The sequence below is a fragment of the Protopterus annectens genome, chromosome 9.part0, assembly GCF_019279795.1.
Source record: "Protopterus annectens isolate FY-2018-M chromosome 9.part0, PAN1.0, whole genome shotgun sequence".
Taxonomy (NCBI): Eukaryota; Metazoa; Chordata; order Ceratodontiformes; family Protopteridae; genus Protopterus; species Protopterus annectens.
The window spans coordinates 1324639415-1324662092 of NC_056743.1; the positions used below are offsets into that span (position 1 = coordinate 1324639415).

Consider the following 22678-nt stretch of genomic DNA (forward strand, 5'->3'; position numbering starts at 1 on the left):
AGCTGGGTGGAAATCTGGGAGAGATATGGGTAGGGGGATAAGTTGAGTTGTTCAGAGTACAGGATTTCTACCCCTCCCCCTTATTAGAGAGTCTGCCTTGATGGTAAATGTTATAGCTGGGAAGAAAGATTTCAGTGTTAGAGATGTGAGGTTTTAGCCAGGTTCTGGATAGGGTTTATATGTGTGGAGAGTAGTGGGCTATCCAAGTATGCAGGTCAGTGATTTTGTTAAGTAAACTTTATATATTTCTTGAGTAGATAATAAGGTGTTTGGTAATATAGGGTAAGGGAGGTTGGTGTAAGGTGGGTGAAGGGATGGTGGTGGGGTATGGAGAAGTGGGAGTGCCAGGATTGGGGTGGATGTCCCCATCTAGCAGAAGAGTTTTTGTAATAGAGTGGGTTTAGAATGGTAGAAGTAATAGGTAAAGGATTTGTACTTGAGTTTAGAGGAGGTAGGAATGTGAGGAAATATTTTGATTTTATGAAGCTGTATGTAGGAGATGCTATACAGAGAGGGCGAGATTAAGAAGGGTAGGGGAGGATCTTTATGGGTTATTGGATGTGTAAGTGTAGGAGAAGGTTGTAGGTAATTGAATTTTATGTGATAGGAAGGTAGGAATGTAAGGTAGAAGAGCAGGGAGGTTGTAAGGTAGAGTTGGAGCATGATGTAGGAGGATGTGAATGAGAGTTAGGAGGAGTTGTAGTTAGGTATGTGTAGTAATGTTAAAGAGTGTGTTTGTTAGGTAAGGTTTCAGGTAGAGAAACAAAAAAAAGGCGTTAGGAGGAAGGAAAGTGAATGAGAGTAAGTAAGTTGTTAAGTTTATCAAGGTGGGTAGGAGATTATAGGAGGGGGAGGAGGCACTGGTGATGTGCATGGAGGATAGAGATTGGAGATAGGGAGGGGTTAGAGTTGGGTGGAGAAACTTTAATTGATTAATCTGGTACAGTGGGTGGGACTGTATCAATGTGGTTAAAGTATAAATCTAGAGTAAGTGGGGGTGGGAATGGGGGTAGAGTAAGGGAGCCGAGTAAGCCCAAGTGAAGGAAGGGCAAACGGAGTGGGTATGAGTCAAGGAACAAGCGATTCCAAAGCTTATCAGCCAGCAAGTGATGGTGAAGGTTTGTTCATTCATGCTATTTTAGCTTTTACTGCTATATATGCTGTAGGAAACAGGCTATGAGTAATTATTTGTAGAAAATTTCAGAGAAGATGGGTAGTAAAACTTAACCAGTTCAGGGCTGCTTTGAGAACTAATTTATAGGGGGGAGTAAAAAAAGTAAAAAAAAATATTCTTTTGGTTCCTTGCTGCTGGCCCAGGCAACGTACTCCCCGGTTTATAAGGTCAAAGCAAAAATTCACTTTAATTAGGCTAGCCAAAGAGAATGACCTGCACTTTACTAAGCGAGAGTCCTGAACATGCAGAATGTGTTCTGGACCTTTAGTGTTCCAGACTTGTGAAGATAAAGCATTTACCACACTTGCAGGGCACAGATTGATTTTCTGGTATTGGGAGATGGGCTTACTGCACTTTGCTAGGGGAAAGTCCTGAGCATGCAGAACATGTTCAGACCTTTAGTGTTCCCGACTTGTGAAGATAAAGCGTTCAACTTACTGGCAAGGCACAAGTTGATTTTCTGTTATTGGTAGATGGGCTTATTGCACTTTAGTATGGGAGAGTTCTGAGCATGCAGAACATGTTCCATATCTTTAGTGTTCCTGACTTGTGAAGATAAACCATTCACTGCACTAGCAGGGCACAGGTTGATTTTCTGGTATTGGGAGATGGGCTTATGGAGGAGCACAAGGATGCCATGGTACTGGGTAGAAAGGCAAAATGCAGTTATTTAATTATTTTTAATTATTTATATATTTCCATTCATTAATCAGTGTAGAACAGTGATCCAAATGGACCTTTTTCAGGCTCAGACAGAGAGTACAGTCTGATTATGTGATTTGCTCAGTCATGTATGGTACGCAAATGGAAACTAGGAATCAATTGCTGCACTTCAGTTCATTTACAGCCTGTAGCCTTAATCCTATGTGCTAGCTCTCAGAGTTACTGAGAGACTTCCTCTTTAGAGAAGAACATGTCTGTTAATCAAGGTTTTAAAGTTTTAAATCTTAGCTGGAATAAATTATTTGTCTTATGTAACTGTATATGCCATATGTACTGGAGTGTGCAGCTAGGCTTGTTAGGGTGCATGACTAGCTTTGTATGGGCCCCAGTGTTTGTTAGTCTAGTAACAACCTATGAACCTATATTGCACTTAACACTTGTCAAAGAAATATCTACACAGCAATGCTGTATCTTCCCTGAGTAATCTGAAGCTGACTGTATACAGCTGCAACCTGATTAGTCTGTCTTTATATGACAAGCCTCACACAGTGATGTTTTTTTTTTTTTTTATTAAAAATTTAATGTACTCTAGGTTTTCTAAAATCCCCCCTCTGTGCATGCATATGTATGTTTGATGTGTGGCCTAGTTAAAGTCTCATACAAAGTGACCATAACAGATGAACTTCTTTGAAGTAACAGTATGAAGAATACCTATGGTAAACATGAAATATCTTCTGGTTATATAAAACCAAATCAACTATCAACAAGAACAAACAGCTCATGAGCTCATGACGTTCCCATAGGAGAATTTCATCTTTAATAGATTAGGGGTATTCCTTATCATTATGTCCAAATGCAGCACATTACATTTACCAATGTTAAAAATGTTACATATGGTCTACTGGAAAAGATGATCTAATTAATGTTGCAATATTAATGATTCATTTATGTCAGTGCTCATGGTATCAACCGTTTAACCATTTGCAGATGTACTTGTCCAGACTTAAAGTGATGGTTAAGATGGACATAAATATGTTAAACAAAAATGGAGCCTGTACAGATCCCCAGGGAGAATCCCTTGCAGACAGCCATTATGAAGTATGAGTTACTTAGTTTCACTGGAGAGTTACCACGTAATAACCAGTTATTGGCCCAACATGTAACACATTTGTTGCGCCCCATGGTCAAAAGCATTTTGAAGATGAGTGCATAAGGGATATAATCAAAGGCTTTTGATATATTTAAATAAATTACAAAAATAGGAATACCAGAATCCACACATTGATTATTCATATATAAATTCATTAGATTAGTAAAACAAGAATGCCCCAGAGCAAAACCGTGCATCAGAGTTTAACACCAAATTAGAGGGAAGTAAACCTAACAAGGTTCTCTCAAAGCATTTGCTAATAATAAATACTTGGCTAATTGAGCCGAGAGTGTCATAATTACTTTATTTTTCCACACTCTGTAGTTGGTTATGTGACTGGAAACTACCTTATCATCTGTACAAACAGGATCAGAGGATTTCAGAAGTTTACCTGGATAAGTAATGGTCATAACTATGACCAGTACTAAAATGTACTGTTAGTTTAAAGACTGAATTGAATATCTAAAGAATGCTGTGAGAAAAGTGACATTACAAATGGCATGGGCTACTGGAAGCAGATGAGGGTGACAGTCTCCCATGCTGGTTGGATGACTTTCTTCTCAAATTGATAGTTTGTTATTTGAATATTTATAAGTTGTTAGGGCCTTCTGGGTACTGACAAGGGTACTCTTTCTCATCACTGTATAAACAGAATCTGTGTTGTTGCCAGTAGTGGCCAGAAGGGAGAACATTTTTGAGAGGGCTTCAAGGCATTTCTGACAGACAAAAAGCTGTTTCAGATGGCAAAGGACATTCTAACATCTGCGTATGCACCACACATACAACCAGGTTACACGTAATGTTTAATATATCCCTTTGTGATCTTTTAAGTTGCAGAAGACAGTGAAGATGGTAGCCCTCTGTCTCTATTCAGGATAAGATGTTCCTTTGTTCAATTTACCAGACTTCCTGAAATATATCAGGATTTTAAGATTATGAATAACTGGCAGTTTAAGAAGATTAATCCAGTTTTACAAAACAGGAAAAAAAAACTGGTATATAACAGCAGTATAAGCATAAGAATGCAGCAGCAAAATAGGAAAATGAATCTTCATATTGTATATATTCATGACAACAACCCTTGTGGCCTAGCATAGATGATAAAAATTAAAGCATATGTAAAGAACAAAAATCTTAAATAGGATACCATAGTCTTAATTTGGAATGTCAGCCATCTAAAACTTGAACTATGTCTCCATGTAGATGTCCAAATGACAGAATAATTTGTTCTTTTCTATTGTTATACAACAATAAAAATCATTTAAAAAATCCAAAGGACACAACCAGCAAGTAGAGCAGGAAACCAACGAAACAAAATAAATGTAGAAACGCTATATAACAAAGAGTTTTCGCTGGTATACAACAGCCAAGTGTCAACCACTTGATATCTTAAAGCGTTCATTGAAGAAATCCACCATACTTTAAAAGTGATGTGGAAACAAATCTTTTATTGCAAGTAAGCGCTTTCAACTGTAGGCTTCTTCAGACTTTCATAACTAACAACAACATTGCTGTTTAAATATCCCATTATACAACGCTATTGGTTAATTAATGCTCCATATTAAAGGCATTCAGCGCTTGATGCCTTTAATATGGAGCATTAATTAACCAATAGCGTTGTATAATGGGATATTTAAACAGCAATGTTGTTGTTAGTTATGAAAGTCTGAAGAAGCCTACGGTTGAAAGCGCTTACTTGCAATAAAAGATTTGTTTCCACATCACTTTTAAAGTATGGTGGATTTCTTCAATGAACGCTTTAAGATATTAAGTGGTTGACACTTGGCTGTTGTATACCAGCGAAAACTCTTTGTTATATAATAAAAATCATTTGACAAAAACAATGAAAACTAATTCAGTTTTGTTGTTTGAACAGCCTGCTGGACAAACTATTTTTGATCAATTACTTGAAATTATTGACTTTTTCCTAAGTTGTCATCCTGAGCAGTAAAACAGTCCTACTCCTACTTATGACCGCATTATTTAATTATTATTTATTATTATTTAATTATTGATGCTAAGACTTATCCTACAAATATAGACTACTTTACACTATTCATTTTTGCTCATAACATGCTTTTTCAAGAGCCTGGGCAAGTTACACTTCGTTTAGTTTAGTGATAATGAGGTTGCATCCCATTGCATGATTATCACCTGCATGCAGTATATTTCATGTCCACAGTTCTCATTGTTTAAATTTATCACACAAATATGAATAAATATCATAAAAGTGAGGAAGAACATTCCCCTAATGTAGATATCATAGTATCCTTGGCACTGGGATATGCAGGTGGAGGAAATAAATTCCTCAAAATGCTACACACAAATCCTTGTTATGGTTAGGTCTCAGACAACCTAATGAGGGGCGTTATGCTGTGCAAGAAAAACATTTCAAATATATGTAATAAATTAAGCATCAAACACTTATTTGTATGATTTCATAATTTCATAAATATTGTAAAAATTAATTCACTTAAAACTTCACCAGTACTCAGGTACACTTTACAGTTTTCTGCACTCTAACAATGCATCTGAAAGAAGCAGAGGCCTACATGCTGTGTGTAGATGACATTTCTATCAGTGGGAGATTTCTCTGAAGAAGAATGCAGTGTAATTTGAATCTAGCATTTAAGTTGTAGGCAGTATAAACTTTTTGCCAAAGTAATGACAAAGGGACTATTTATGTTTTAATTGTGTGACATAGGTTAGCAAATAATGCATTATAGCAAATCTGAAGTAAAATATGAGACAGCATTTTGGGGCAATGATCTGTGAAGTACTAAAGGCACACATTTTAGTACCACTCCTCTCTAACAGCTTCATAAGTGACCTAAATGAAGATTTGGGAGGAAATGTAAATCTCTTTTTGAGGTGAAACCAAAACCTGCAAATATGTAGACACACCCATAAAAAGGGAGTGGGAAAGAAATGTAAAGAGAAATGACAAAAATATAGGCTCAGTCTAAGGCACAGTACTTTGTTATACTAAGTCAAACAACATTTAGGTTGTTAAAGCCCAAGCAAAGACTACAGAAACCTGAAGTGTACAGCTCTCTAACTCAAAAATGTGGAATGATATCCATACCTGAAAAAAGTGTTGAGGTATTTCTGTGGCAAAACTAAAGGTGAGCAGATTGTCAGGAAAACAGTGGGATACTGCATGGGGAGGGGGGTAAGAGATACTTAAGATAGTGTCATAGAAAATATATAGTTAGAACACAGTGCATCTGGTAGATAAGATCTGAATTATTGTATGGAATATCACATTTCACTCTGGAAAATGCATGTCCAGAAGAACAAAGTCGAAACAGTTCAGATGAGGTCAGCCACAATAATGTAATAACTGAATTGAATATTCTAGGGTCAGAGGTATGAGGAGGCCTTGCATTCTGGCCCAAAGGCTAGCACAGAATGCAGACTCTAGTATCCTTATATCATAAACTCCCATAGCGATTTAAGAATCTAGTTGACTTTTTAATGAAAACAGAGAGAATGATTTCTTGTAGCTAGGCAGTCACTTTCCATAAGAACAATATAGACCGAGATAAGACAGAACCTTAATTACATTAATGTAATTAATGCATGTTTGTCTTATGTAGTCAAACATTGACAAATTACCCATTATGTCTTGAAATCTCTGACTAAGATGTATTTCTGATAACAATACAAAGACAATGAAATGCCTTGTAATGTAGACATAGCCTTCCCCGTATGTATTAATGTATATACTGTACTTCATGTGCTTGAGCCTGGAAATGACGCCACATGATGATGGAAAGAGTTCATTTAGTTAAGTTCTGTTGAACCAATTTGAGCAGTTGTAAATCACTTTTCTTACAGCAGCAAAATTATACATCATGTTCTAATAATGCCATATAGTTAATTTCAAAATTAAGTAGCATAATTGGGTCCCTAGTTGAAAATGTTTTGAACATAAGTCCCAGCACTGTAAGTGTTTTACTTCTGACTTTAGTTGTATTTTCTCTAAAACTAAATTTACCAGAGATCCAGACACCTATATCTCTTAAATTTTGTCATCTCAAGTTTTGAACTATTGAACTTTATTTCCAGGTCAAATCTACAAATAATCAAATATAAGATTATGCATTTGTGTATACTGATAGCAGTGCATTTATTTGTTATCCATGAATGTATTTTATCTAGATATCTATTCACAACTACAGCATCATACTGCAAAGAAAGAACAGCTACACTTTTGATGTCATCAGTATATTTAGAAACCCAACAGTTTTGAGTCAAAAGTAAAGAATAAAAAAAAAAAAAAGGCTGAACAAAATGAGCCAAAAGACAGATTCTTGGGACAATCCCAGTCCATCTTTATCCATTTTAAAACATTAATCTGTAATATTACTCTTAGATAGTTACTCTGTTAAACTTTTGATCTAGCTAGTCTCTAATTTGCCTAACTAGACATGTGCAATTAGACCGCTGATGACATTGAGTGGCAGTGAGTCAAAAACCTTGACTGAGTCAAGGTACATCACAATAACTGGAAGTTAGAAATTTAATGCTGCAGAAATGGTCTTGTAAATGTCCACCAAGCCAGTAAACACAGATCTTCACTGGAAAGTACTGTGCTGTACAATATCTTTTGATAAAGTATACTTACTAGTTGACATCAATGAACTCAAGTGATATCTCTCAAAGTACTTGCATAGTATTGAAGAGAAACTAATTGGATGAAAGTTCTGAATCAAGTCCATTTGTTCCCACTTTTTAAATAGGGTCTGTGCTCACGATCTTCCAGTTTGTTGGTACCAAACCAACTACTAAAAAGTAGTTAAATATGTGCTGTTAAGATTCTACTATCACATCCTTCACTGAGTATAACAGAAGATCAGATATATTATTATGTCTCATATTAGTGTTTTAATTACCTTTTTCAAAACAACATTAATAATGTCATTAGCTATGAAAAGACCTATCTCCTATATTAAATGTTACACAGAATGAAGTATAAATGTGACTTGAACCTAAATTAACAAAATATCTGTTAAATGTAACTACCACCTCTGAGGGTTTAGCCACAAGATTACCATCATATAAAACAAGACTCACTTTAGTATGGACATTAGTCAGTGAGTTGAAATAGTTAGTGAACATTTCTTATTGCCTTTTTTACTGAATAATGTTTCATCAGTTTCTCCTTTCATAGCCACAATTGTTCTTTTTAGACGTTTAGAGGCAATTTAAAGTTTATTTTCCCTCATCTGATTTGTATTTCCTATAGATATGATATTAATGCCTTTTTTATCCATTTTTGTCATATATATATATATATATATATATATATATATATATATATATATATGTATTATAATAAGTTATTCCACCAGAGAGGTATAACAATGCTAGTTTTACCTTTGTATTTAACAGCACAGTATTTCCAGATAGGATTCAGAGAGGTTTATTAACTACTTCTATCCCTGAATAGGACAATTTTGACATGCAACAGATTATTCCTAATAGCATCAGTGGAAGAAAGAAACTAAATGGTCTTAGTATGTGATACCTGTATTAACAATGAGGAACTGAATTCTTTAACTACAAAAAAAGGTATAGGAAAGCATTATGTTTGGAGAAAAAGATACCCAAGAACACAAAAATGTGACAAAAAGCAGCAAAGGATTCCAGACAGGTGTGTAGAAACATTTCTTCATCGATAGTATAGCATAGTCCTGAAACAGCATTTCAACATAAATGATAGAGACACGTGAATGTTATTATTCAAATCTATGATTTAACAACAGGGCGTATTAGAAATAAAATTATAGACAGAGAGATGTAGCCTTGGCTTGTTGGGGATGAAACAGATAACTCTTTGCCAAGAAATCTTTGCCAGCAGATTTGGTTTTACTGTGACTTTGAATGGATTGAAATTTAACCTGTTGTGTGCATGTGCTTACAACTGTATGCATGTGCGCATGTCTGTGTGTGTGTGTGTTTGTGTGTGTACATGCATGTATATGCGCGTGTGTGTGTTTGTGTGTGCACGCGTGCGCGTGTGTTTGTGTCTGTGTGCATGCATGTGTGTGCGTGTGTATTTGTGTGTGTGCGCGCGCACGTGCATGTGTGCGTCTGTGTCTGTGTGTGTTGGGTGAGACAGAGAGAAAAAGAGACAAGTAATGCAACAGTGTCAATGCTTCTATGGTCCTGCTTTGCTGGATGATGCCAAACAATGTCAGTTTTAGACACAGTAATGGAATATTTCCTACAAACTGCATTCCTGACTACTTTATAGCCTTAGATGCATGTAGCATTGAATAATACTATCATTTTATTGCTCAGATGGATTCTGAAAAACCTAAGGGGAAGAAGAAGGTGGTTAAATCAAATGTGTAACGTACAAAAATGTCCCCTGCGCGTAAGGAGCTGCACGGCTCTACGTAAATCAACAACAAAGAAATAAGCCAGCAACAAGTAGACTGTAATGAAACAAAAGTAGTTTAATAAAAACTACTAAACCAGCATAGTAGCATCCTAACACAAACCGGGTTCGGCCTGGGTTTTGAACCTAGCCTTCTTCAGTGTACAGCAAGGAGGCTTGTCAAAAAATGCTGAATTTTAAACCAGTAAAGCCATGCTGATTGGTTAAACAATAGACATATGCTGATAATTATTCAGCAGATTATAATTAATACATTCAAATATATTTAGGACCAAACATTGTCAAATATACAAAGAATAAATAAATATATATATATATATATATATTTTTATATATATTTTTTGCTCCAAATATACAACAAGGATATATCCTATATAAGGATGTTTATTTATAAACATTCATTTAACCCAGGATTAAATAATGCACCCAATTTAGTTATCCATTTCTTTTCTTTTAAGTCAAGTTTTTTATGCCAGCCGCTCTTATTGGTTCTATCACCAATAATTTTATCAATGATAGTAAAATGAAATTGTGCAGTACTATGTGTAAGAGTATGTTTATATAATGCATTAGATGTTTTTTTGCATCTGATGTCACTGAGGTGTTCCGAGACACGTAATCTGACTGGTCGAGATGTTTGCCCAATATAGAATGAGTGGCAAGTACAACATGCCAGATAAATGGCCCAGTCCGTATTACAAATGGCAAAAAATGTAATATCAAAAACTGTGTTGGTGTTTCTACTGGTGAACTCTTTAGTTTTCATCATGTGCTTACAATTGACACAGTGTCCACATGGAAAGGAACCAATCAGCTTGTCCCCCAAAATAGTAGTTTGATACACCTGGGGTAAAGTAGATTCAAAATGATGTTTGTAATGGTTGAAATGACCTGCCAAATTCTTGCCTTTTCGAAAAGAAAATAAACATTTGTTAGGAATAATGGCTTTGATTCTAACATCAGCTTCCAGTATGTTCCAATTGTCCCTAATAGTCTTAATGAAGTTATTAGTATTTCTACCAAATGTGGTAGTAAATCGTAATGTATTTGACTTGATGGGCTTCTTTTTGTATGTCAATAGATTAGGTCTATGTAGACCAGAGGCATAATTCTGAGCCATTGTCACATATCCTGAATTATAGCCCTGTCCATAAATCTATTGTGCAAATCCTGAGCATGATTGACAAAAGTATTATTATCAGAACAGTTACGTCTTATTCTGATGAATTGTGATTTAGGAATGTTCTTTGCGATATGTTTTGGATGAAAGCTGGATGCGTGGAGAATGGTATTATACTGAGGGAATTTTCTATAAGTTTCAGTTGTTAAAGTATTATCATTGTTTCTGGTTACCAAAACATCCAAAAATGTGATGGATTTTTGGTCATAAGTGATTGTAAATTGTATTCCCCATTTGTTATCATTCAGATATTCCATGAATTCCTGAAGATATGAAACATCAGATTTCCACACCATCCAGCAATCATCCAAATATCTTCGCCAGATATCAATTTCAGGTAAAAACAAATTATGAGTGTCATCATAGATCATAATTTGTTCGATATACGCCATGAAAAGATCAGCATATATGGGGGCAAAAGATGCCCCCATAGCTGTACCTCTGATCTGTAGGTAACATTCCTGATTATAGAAAAAAACATTTTTGGTCAACACATGCTCAGTCAGATTTAACAAAAGCGTATTGAATCCTGGTTGATACATGCTAGATTTATTCAGCCAAAATTCAATTGCATCAAGTCCCGCCCAATGTGGGATGCTAGTGTATAGTGAACATACATCCAAGGTACAGAGCCACCAATCTGAATCTAACTGCATATCATTGACGATACTCAAAAATTGAGTAGTGTCTTGTATTCGTGATCTAACATATAACAACAAAGGCTTTAAATGCATTGTTAGAAATTCAGAAAGAGGTTCAGTAATAGACCCCATACCTGACACAATGGGCCTACCTGGTGGATGTAGGAGATCCTTATGTATTTTCGGTAGAAAGTAAATGTATTGTCTAGTAGGATCAGTAATAGTTAAATGATAAAGTGTTTTTTTATTAATGATGCCATTCTCAACAGCAGAATTCAGAAAATCATCAATATCCTTTTTGAATACTAAGGTGGGGTCCAGTGGCATTTTTGTGTAATATTTAGCATCATTAAGTTGTTTATGTGCTTCAATATCATAATAGCTCCAGTCTAACACTACCACTGCCTCTCCTTTATCTGCGTTGATAATGACCAAATCTTTATTGCGTGCAAGTTCCTCTAGACAAGATTTTTCACCATCAGTCATGTTATTGGATATAGGTATACCATGACTATGCTGAAAGTGTAACTCATTAAGTACACTCCGCAAAAATAGGTTGACAGTTGGATGCATAGGAGGAGTAAACTGTGAAGTGTGATATTTGAAAGATTCCATTTGTGAAGGTTCAAGATCACCTCGGTCCTGAAAAAATAGTTTGAGGTTAATGAGTCTGCAAAATGCAAATAGATCATTAGTAAATATATCTTCTGAAACAAAAACAGGAATGAAAGATAGGCCTTTGTTTAATAAAGATATCTGTTCAACTGTTAATGTAGTACTAGAAATGTTACATACATTGTTTACTTTTTGGTCAATATCTCCATCAAATTCTGATGACTTGTAACTTTTCTATGCTTCCTGCCCCCTCCTCCTCCCTCTGTGTTCCCTAAAGGGGATAGATAGTTTTACGTTTGGGGGTGGGGGAATCAATGGTGGACTGTGTGTCAGTATCTGTCCCAGACGAGGTATCAAAGTCAGTAGACTCTATATTACTACCATGCCCTTTGAGTATGGAGCGCGGACGTTTCCTTTTAAATTTTGAAAATTGTTTATTTATATTGTGTCCCTCTTGAAATCTAACATGTCTGATGTTTTTAAACGGTTGTCCCTTCCCATAATCAGAAAGGTCGCGAGAAAATTTTTTAAGTTTTCTTTCTTTCAGAATAGTATCAAAACTTAAAAGTTCAGTACTCAACTTTGCTAATAAAGTGGGAAAAAAAGTTTCATTTTGATAATGATTGCACTCCTCAATGGACTTAAGAACTGAAGTGGTTTCACTATCAATAATTCTAGTGTAATAATCAGATAGAGATTTCACAAACTTCATTGAACATTCCTGTTGAATGGAAGACCATTCTGCAGTTAAATTCTCATCAGGGCTAGCCACCAAAGGCTGGATTTTCACTCTGAGACCCCTAGGGCAAATGCCCTTTGCTAAATAGGCTTTAAGTAATTTGTGATGCCAAACACAAGATCTAAGTGCTCTCATATTTTTGTTTAGTGCAGCAAATTGTTGTTCACATTTTTGTTCAGGTTTCAAAGAGATAATATTCCCTGAAGTTGTGGTGTCATCACCAATGCCAACGCTGCAATATCATCTTTATCTGATGATAAATCCAAAAGTATCTTTTTAAGATCCATAGTGTATTGATGTTATTCAAAATATTATTAAATACAGCCACGTCCTGTATATAAAGATCAAATGATCTAACAAAAATCAGACAATAATGGCAATCGAAAGTTGATGCCAAAAAATAGCATACTATAGCCACGTCTGATGCAGGACAATAGTGGTGTATTAATTGTCACTATGAGAACCAGCAAGGGTCTGTAGTTTGGCAAACAAATTATATTATTTCAGAAAATGAAATATTAAATTTGTTAAAAGGTCCCAGATGTGAAAAAATATATAGAAAACCTTGAGAGAATATATACACTAGTTCAATGAAGTCAGAGATATATACTCAAATATAACTGTTTTTCAATGTGCACTAGTATTGTTCAAATTGTACAGAGGAAGTCATGGACAGATACTGACAGTATATAGATATGTCAAAAATGTATATAAAAAACAAGAAAGCCAACTAGACTATATAATTAGAATTACTCATACTATAGAAGGAGTCAACTAATATTATAATAGAGGCAATCATAAAGACTCCAAAGTGGGTAATTTGTATAAAGTAGTATAGCTCGTTCACTATATTTAGAAAATAATGTGCTTCATTGGTAAACAGTGTATCTTATCACCTATAAGAACCGACACTATTAAATCATCTATACTTTGTGAAAAGTTGTTAATCTTGGCCCTCATGTAACACTGAAATTGTTAAAACAAAAAAACTTCAACAATGAAAAATCATTGGAATAATGTTACCCAGCATTTTCATAAACACCCACAGCAAAAAACATCCTATATTGAAAACAGGAAGTATATATGCTTCAAAGTGCTAACTATAGATCATAAATATAAACAATATTTGCTTTCTGCATCAGTAATTATCTAAAGAGGTGATATAAATCACAGTATAGGAAAAAAAAAAAAGCAATCATTGTTTGTTATTAACAAATAGGAAAGAGCCACACTATTAAATACATCAAAAATAGTCCAAATGGAAGCAAGAAAAAAGTCCATCTATGTTAAAGAATAAGGATACAGTCACTGTTAAACATAATCTGATGATAACCACCAACTGTATAGAGATATAGTCCAATCCTAGTCGCATCGAAATGCAGTTGGCGTCGACCCAGTTGAACAAGTAGCCTTGACAAAGTTTCATGAAAATGTAACTTGTACCCGTAGAAAAAAGTTCAAGTAGTTTCATAAAGTTGAATAATGAGTCAAAATATAGTCACAATAACTCAAAAGTTGAATCACAACCCCCAGATGTGAAAAGGTTGTCAGCCAATATTCCGATGTTATGCACTGAAGACTAGCCGTGACAAAGTTTCATAAAAATGTAACTTCTGCCCATAGAAAAAAAGTTCCAGTAGTTTCATAAAGTTGAGAAATGAGCCAAAATATAGTCACAAAAAGTTGAATCACAACCCCCAGGTGTAAAAAGATTGTCAACCAATATTCTCATGTTATGCACTGAAAACGCCAACAGTCCTAGTTACAATTCGCCATTTTGAAAAATAAACCACGCAAATACATGCAGCATTGACGCACATGAAATAATGCCTTTTTCCACCTTTTTAAATAAGTGCTGCATGAAACCCAAAAAGATCGTAATGTGCCCAGTTAATGTGTGAATAAGCAACTCACCCAATGGTACGCACAAGCATTACTGTAGTTTACATCCATCATAATGCTGTAAACACTAATGGAAAACGGCTGGGGATATCCTGCTATGATATAGCTGTTGGCGTGCAAAACAAAATTCTTGAATATCCCTTAGTTGTAGAATACAATATGGTCCAAAAACAATTCGAAAGTGAATCCGATTAGGTAAACCAAACGCCTGGCCACAAATACAACGATACAGTCCACCATAATTCCCACAGCAGGAGGAGAGAAAGGAGTAACGTACAAAAATGTCCCCTGCGCGTAAGGAGCTGCACGGCTCTACGTAAATCAACAACAAAGAAATAAGCCAGCAACAAGTAGACTGTAATGAAACAAAAGTAGTTTAATAAAAACTACTAAACCAGCATAGTAGCATCCTAACACAAACCGGTTTCGGCCTGGGTTTTGAACCTAGCCTTCTTCAGTGTACAGCAAGGAGGCTTGTCAAAAAATGCTGAATTTTAAACCAGTAAAGCCATGCTGATTGGTTAAACAATAGACATATGCTGATAATTATTCAGCAGATTATAATTAATACATTCAAATATATTTAGGACCAAACATTGTCAAATATACAAAGAATAAATAAATATATATATATATATATATATTTTTATATATATTTTTATGTATGTTTATATAATGCATTAGATGTTTTTTTGCATCTGATGTCACTGAGGTGTTCCGAGACACGTAATCTCGACCAGTCAGATTACGTGTCTCGGAACACCTCAGTGACATCAGATGCAAAAAAACATCTAATGCATTATATAAACATACTCTTACACATAGTACTGCACAATTTCATTTTACTATCATTGATAAAATTATTGGTGATAGAACCAATAAGAGCGGCTGGCATAAAAAACTTGACTTAAAAGAAAAGAAATGGATAACTAAATTGGGTGCATTATTTAATCCTGGGTTAAATGAATGTTTATAAATAAACATCCTTATATAGGATATATCCTTGTTGTATATTTGGAGCAAAAAATATATATAAAAAAAAATATATATATATATATATATATATATATATATATATATATATATATATTTATTTATTCTTTGTATATTTGACAATGTTTGGTCCTAAATATATTTGAATGTATTAATTATAATCTGCTGAATAATTATCAGCATATGTCTATTGTTTAACCAATCAGCATGGCTTTACTGGTTTAAAATTCAGCATTTTTTGACAAGCCTCCTTGCTGTACACTGAAGAAGGCTAGGTTCAAAACCCAGGCCGAAACCGGTTTGTGTTAGGATGCTACTATGCTGGTTTAGTAGTTTTTATTAAACTACTTTTGTTTCATTACAGTCTACTTGTTGCTGGCTTATTTCTTTGTTGTTGATTTACGTAGAGCCGTGCAGCTCCTTACGCGCAGGGGACATTTTTGTACGTTACTCCTTTCTCTCCTCCTGCTGTGGGAATTATGGTGGACTGTATCGTTGTATTTGTGGCCAGGCGTTTGGTTTACCTAATCGGATTCACTTTCGAATTGTTTTTGGACCATATTGTATTCTACAACTAAGGGATATTCAAGAATTTTGTTTTGCACACCAACAGCTATATCATAGCAGGATATCCCCAGCCGTTTTCCATTAGTGTTTACAGCATTATGATGGATGTAAACTACAGTAATGCTTGTGCGTACCATTGGGTGAGTTGCTTATTCACACATTAACTGGGCACATTACGATCTTTTTGGGTTTCATGCAGCACTTATTTAAAAAGGTGGAAAAAGGCATTATTTCATGTGCGCCAATGCTGCATGTATTTGCGTGGTTTATTTTTCAAAATGGCGAATTGTAACTAGGACTGTTGGCGTTTTCAGTGCATAACATGAGAATATTGGTTGACAATCTTTTTACACCTGGGGGTTGTGATTCAACTTTTTGTGACTATATTTTGGCTCATTTCTCAACTTTATGAAACTACTGGAACTTTTTTTCTATGGGCAGAAGTTACATTTTTATGAAACTTTGTCACGGCTAGTCTTCAGTGCATAACATCGGAATATTGGCTGACAACCTTTTCACATCTGGGGTTGTGATTCAACTTTGAGTTATTGTGACTATATTTTGACTCATTATTCAACTTTATGAAACTACTTGAACTTTTTCACGGGTACAAGTTACATTTTCATGAAACTTTGTCAAGGCTACTTGTTCAACTGGTCGACGCCAACTGCATTTCGATGCGACTAGGATTGGACTATATCTCTATACAGTTGGTGGTTATCATCAGATTATGTTTAACAGTGACTGTATCCTTATTCTTTAACATAGATGGACTTTTTTCTTGCTTCCATTTGGACTATTTTTGATGTATTTAATAGTGTGGCTCTTTCCTATTTGTTAATAACAAACAATGATTGCTTTTTTTTTTTCCTATACTGTGATTTATATCACCTCTTTAGATAATTACTGATGCAGAAAGCAAATATTGTTTATATTTATGATCTATAGTTAGCACTTTGAAGCATATATACTTCCTGTTTTCAGTATAGGATGTTTTTTGCTGTGGGTGTTTATGAAAATGCTGGGTAACATTATTCCAATGATTTTTCATTGTTGAAGTTTTTTTGTTTTAACAATTTCAGTGTTACATGAGGGCCAAGATTAACAACTTTTCACAAAGTATAGATGATTTAATAGTGTCGGTTCTTATAGGTGATAAGATACACTGTTTACCAATGAAGCACATTATTTTCTAAATATAGTGAACGAGCTATACTACTTTATACAAATTACCCACTTTGGAGTCTTTATGATTGCCTCTATTATAATATTAGTTGACTCCTTCTATAGTATGAGTAATTCTAATTATATAGTCTAGTTGGCTTTCTTGTTTTTTTTTATATACATTTTTTGACATATCTATATATTGTCAGTATCTGTCCATGACTTCCTCTGTACAATTTGAACAATACTAGTGCACATTGAAAAACAGTTATATTTGATTATATATATCTGACTTCATTGAACTAGTATATATATTTTTTTCAGGGTCTTATATTCTTTTCACATCTGGGACCTTCTTAATAAATTTAAGATTTCATTTTTGAAATAAAATAATTTGTTTGCCAAACTACAGACCTTCGTTTGTTTTCATAGTTGTAATTAATACACCACTATTGTCCTGTATCGGACGTGGCTATAGGGTGCGAGTTCTTGGCATAAATTGTCTATTGCCATTATTGTCTGATTATTGTTAGATCATTTGATCTTTATGTACAGGACGTGGTTGTATTTAATAATATTTTGAATAATATTAATACATTATGGATCTTAAAAAGATACTTTTGGATCTATCATCGGATAAAGATGATATTGCAGCGTTTGGCATTGGTGATGACACCACAACTTCAGGGAATATTATCTCTTTGAAACCTGAACAAAAATGTGAACAACAATTTGCTGCACTAAACAAAAATATGAGAGCACTTAGATCTTGTGTTTGGCATCACAAATTACTTAAAGCCTATTTAGCAAAGGGCATTTGCCCTAGGGGTCTCAGAGTGAAAATACAGCCTTTGGTGGCTAGCCCTGATGAGAATTTAACTGCAGAATGGTCTTCCATTCAACAGGAATGTTCAATGAAGTTTGTGAAATCTCTATCTGATTATTACACTAGAATTATTGATAGTGAAACCACTTCAGTTCTTAAGTCCATTGAGGAGTGCAATCATTATCAAAATGAAACTTTTTTTCCCACTTTATTAGCAAAGTTGAGTACTGAACTTTTAAGTTTTGATACTATTCTGAAAGAAAGAAAACTTAAAAAATTTTCTCGCGACCTTCTGATTATGGGAAGGACAACCGCTTAAAACATCAGACATGTTAGATTTCAAGAGGGACACAATATAAATAAACAATTTTCAAAATTTAAAAGGAAACGTCCGCCCATACTCAAAGGGCATGGTAGTAATATAGAGTCTACTGACTTTGATACCTGCCTGGGACAGATACTGACACACAGTCCACCATTGATTCCCCACCCCAAACGTAAAAACTATGTATCCCCTTTAGGGAACACAGAGGGAGGAGGAGGGGCAGGAAGCATAGAAAAGTTACAAGTCTTCAGAATTTGATGGAGATATTGACCAAAAAGTAAACAATGTATGTAACATTTCTAGTACTACATTAACAGTTGAACAGATATCTTTATTAAACAAAGGCCTATCTTTCATTCCTGTTTTTTTTGTTTCAGAAGATATATTTACTAATGATCTATTTGCATTTTGCAGACTCATTAACCTCAAACTATTTTTTCAGGACCGAGGTGATCTTGAACCTTCACAAATGGAATCTTTCAAATATCACACTTCACAGTTTACTCCTCCTATGCATCCAACTGTCAACCTATTTTTGCGGAGTGTACTTAATGAGTTACACTTTCAGCATAGTCATGGTATACCTATATCCAATAACATGACTGATGGTGAAAAATCTTGTCTAGAGGAACTTGCACGCAATAAAGATTTGGTCATTATCAACGCAGATAAAGGAGGGGCAGTGGTAGTGTTAGACTGGAGCTATTATGATATTGAAGCACATAAACAACTTAATGATGCTAAATATTACACAAAAATGCCACTGGACCCCACCTTAGTATTCAAAAAGGATATTGATGATTTTCTGAATTCTGCTGTTGAGAATGGCATCATTAATAAAAAAACACTTTATCGTTTAACTATTACTGATCCTACTAGACAATACATTTACTTTCTACCGAAAATACATAAGGATCTCCTACATCCACCAGGTAGGCCCATTGTGTCAGGTATGGGGTCTATTACTGAACCTCTTTCTGAATTTCTAACAATGCATTTAAAGCCTTTGTTGTTATATGTTAGATCATTTAATACAAGACACTACTCAATTTTTGAGTATCGCCAATGAGATGCAGTTAGATTCAGTTTAGTGGCTCTGTACCTTGGATGTATGTTCACTATACACCAACATCCCACATTGGGCAGGACTTGATGCAATTGAATTTTGGCTGAATAAATCTAATATGTATCAACCAGGATTCAATACGCTTTTGTTAAATCTGACTGAGCATGTGTTGACCAAAAATGTTTTTTTCTATAATCAGGAATGTTACCTACAGATCAGAGGTACAGCTATGGGGGCATCTTTTGCCCCATATATGCTGATCTTTCATGGCGATATCGAACAAATTATGATCTATGATGACACTCATAATTTGTTTTACCTGAAATTGATATCTGGCGAAGATATTTGGATGATTGCTGGATGGTGTGGAAATCTGATGTTTCATATCTTCAGGAATTCATGGAATATCTGAATGATAACAAATGGGGAATACAATTTACAATCACTTATGACCAAAAATCCATCACATTTTGGATGTTTTGGTAACCAGAAACAATGATAATACTTTAACAACTGAAACTTATAGAAAATTCCCTCAGTATAATACCATTCTCCACGATCCAGCTTTCATCCAAAACATATCGCAAAGAACATTCCTAAATCACAATTCATCAGAATAAGACGTAACTGTTCTGATAATAATACTTTTGTCAATCATGCTCAGGATTTGCACAATAGATTTATGGACAGGGGCTATAATTCAGGATATGTGACAATGGCTCAGAATTATGCCTCTGGTCTACATAGACCTAATCTATTGACATACAAAAGAAGCCCATCAAGTCAAATACATTACGATTTACTACCACATTTGGTAGAAATACTAATAACTTCATTAAGACTATTAGGGACAATTGGAACATACTGGAAGCTGATGTTAGAATCAAAGCCATTATTCCTAACAAATGTTTATTTTCTTTTCGAAAAGGCAAGAATTTGGCAAGTCATTTCAACCATTACAAACATCATTTTGAATCTACTTTACCCCAGGTGTATCAAACTACTATTTTGGGGGACAAGCTGATTGGTTCCTTTCCATGTGGACACTGTGTCAATTGTAAGCACATGATGAAAACTAAAGAGTTCACTAGTAGAAACACCAACACAGTTTTTGATATTACATTTTTTGCCAATTGTAATACGGACTGGGCCATTTATCTGGCATGTTGTACTTGCCACTCATTCTATATTGGGCAAACATCTCGACCAGTCAGATTACGTGTCTTGGAACACCTCAGTGACATCAGATGCAAAAAAACATCTAATGCATTATATAAACATACTCTTACACATAGTACTGCACAATTTCATTTTACTATCATTGATAAAATTATTGGTGATAGAACCAATAAGAGCGGCTGGCATAAAAAACTTGACTTAAAAGAAAAGAAATGGATAACTAAATTGGGTGCATTATTTAATCCTGGGTTAAATGAATGTTTATAAATAAACATCCTTATATAGGATATATCCTTGTTGTATATTTGGAGCAAAAAATATATATAAAAAAATATATATATATATATATATATATATATTTATTTATTCTTTGTATATTTGACAATGTTTGGTCCTAAATATATTTGAATGTATTAATTATAATCTGCTGAATAATTATCAGCATATGTCTATTGTTTAACCAATCAGCATGGCTTTACTGGTTTAAAATTCAGCATTTTTTGACAAGCCTCCTTGCTGTACACTGAAGAAGGCTAGGTTCAAAACCCAGGCCGAAACCGGTTTGTGTTAGGATGCTACTATGCTGGTTTAGTAGTTTTTATTAAACTACTTTTGTTTCATTACAGTCTACTTGTTGCTGGCTTATTTCTTTGTTGTAAATCAAATGTGTGACATGGAATCTATCATTTTCAATTCCATGTTCACATCTCAGCGGTTTACTTTGCTCTAGTACATTTCTAGTATGTTCCCCATTTTTCTGGATGGGTAGCTAGATGTTGCTTCTGATGGGGAAAATAAGAATATGAGTGCCTAAAGCAACAACATATACCATGTGCTGTATTTATCATGCCCTGGTAACACAAACGATAAAATCTGGATTGAAACTGATGGCAATTTCAAAATGCTGAAAGTCTACAAAGTTGAGATTCTGTTAACATCTAGTGTGCTCATGTTTACAAAGTTGAGATTCTGTTAACATCTAGTGTGCTCATGTTTACAAAGTTGAGATTCTGTTAACATCTAGTGTGCTCATGTTTACAAAGTTGAGATTCTGTTAACATCTAGTGTGCTCATGTTTACAAAGTTGAGATTCTGTTAACATCTAGTGCGCTCATGTTTCTTTTGTACTTTTTTCCTTTTAGAACTTGTTTGGAAGAGCAAAGGCTGCGTAAGTATTTTTTTTTTTAATTCTGAAAAAAATAGTTAAAAGGAATATAATACAGTTTATATGCTTTTAGTCTGATGAATCTTCATGTGTATTTTTCTATAAAGCTGGAACAGTTCTGTAATGATTGTTAGATTTGCAGTAAGTCTCCTGGCTCAGACTCTTTGCTGTATCTTTCTCAAAAAACTTCATTGATCTGACTTCAACTAACATTTAGCCATGAAACCTCTAAGAAAAGCACATTCCTTCTTATAGAGCACAAATGCCAAAATCTCCCCAAGATCTCCATTCTATGATCAAATGAAAGCTATTATTCATCAAGTCTGATAGGGCAATAAAAGGACTAGAAAAAAAAGTACAAGTGGACTTCAGTTAACATTGTATGTGGACAGACATAAACTCTTAACAAACTCCAAGAAATCAGATGTGATGCTATGTCTATCGGCTCCAAAACATTATGGAACTCCTTCCATTGGACACGCAAATAGTACTAAACTAATTCTCAAGAATCTTTTAGGCAGCATTATTCACATGGCGACATTCCAAAGATGTCTTAGCCTCATTTTTTATCTTTTTCATTTAAACTGCACACTGAGACAGTGGTGGTACACCAGGCTTTCACTAAAATAAAGCTACAAATTGTCACATTTCCTATCACATGAAGGATGCCATGCCATTGCAAGAAGTGTACTTTTACATAAAATAGAATATAGACTCCCAACTATCATGCTCCTCTCAGTATGCAACATGCATTCACTGCTTAAAACTGTAAATGATTTATATACATATATATATATATATATATATATATGTGTGTGTGTGTGTGTGTGTATATATATATATATATATATATATATATATATATATATATATATATATACTTGGAAAGTGAGAGGATGCCTGAGGAATGGAGAAAAAGT

At 34.6% G+C, this 22678-nt stretch overlaps 1 protein-coding gene across 1 annotated transcript in view; it reads left to right on the plus strand.

Annotated features, from left to right (window-relative positions):
* SH2D6 (SH2 domain containing 6) overlaps positions 1-22678 on the plus strand; it is a 1258756-nt gene that overhangs the window by 217695 nt on the left and 1018383 nt on the right. Inside the window, exon 2 of the mRNA XM_044084299.1 lies at positions 21736-21761. Within this exon, the coding sequence (XP_043940234.1) occupies positions 21736-21761 (26 nt within the window). The remainder of the gene's footprint in view (positions 1-21735; positions 21762-22678) is intronic.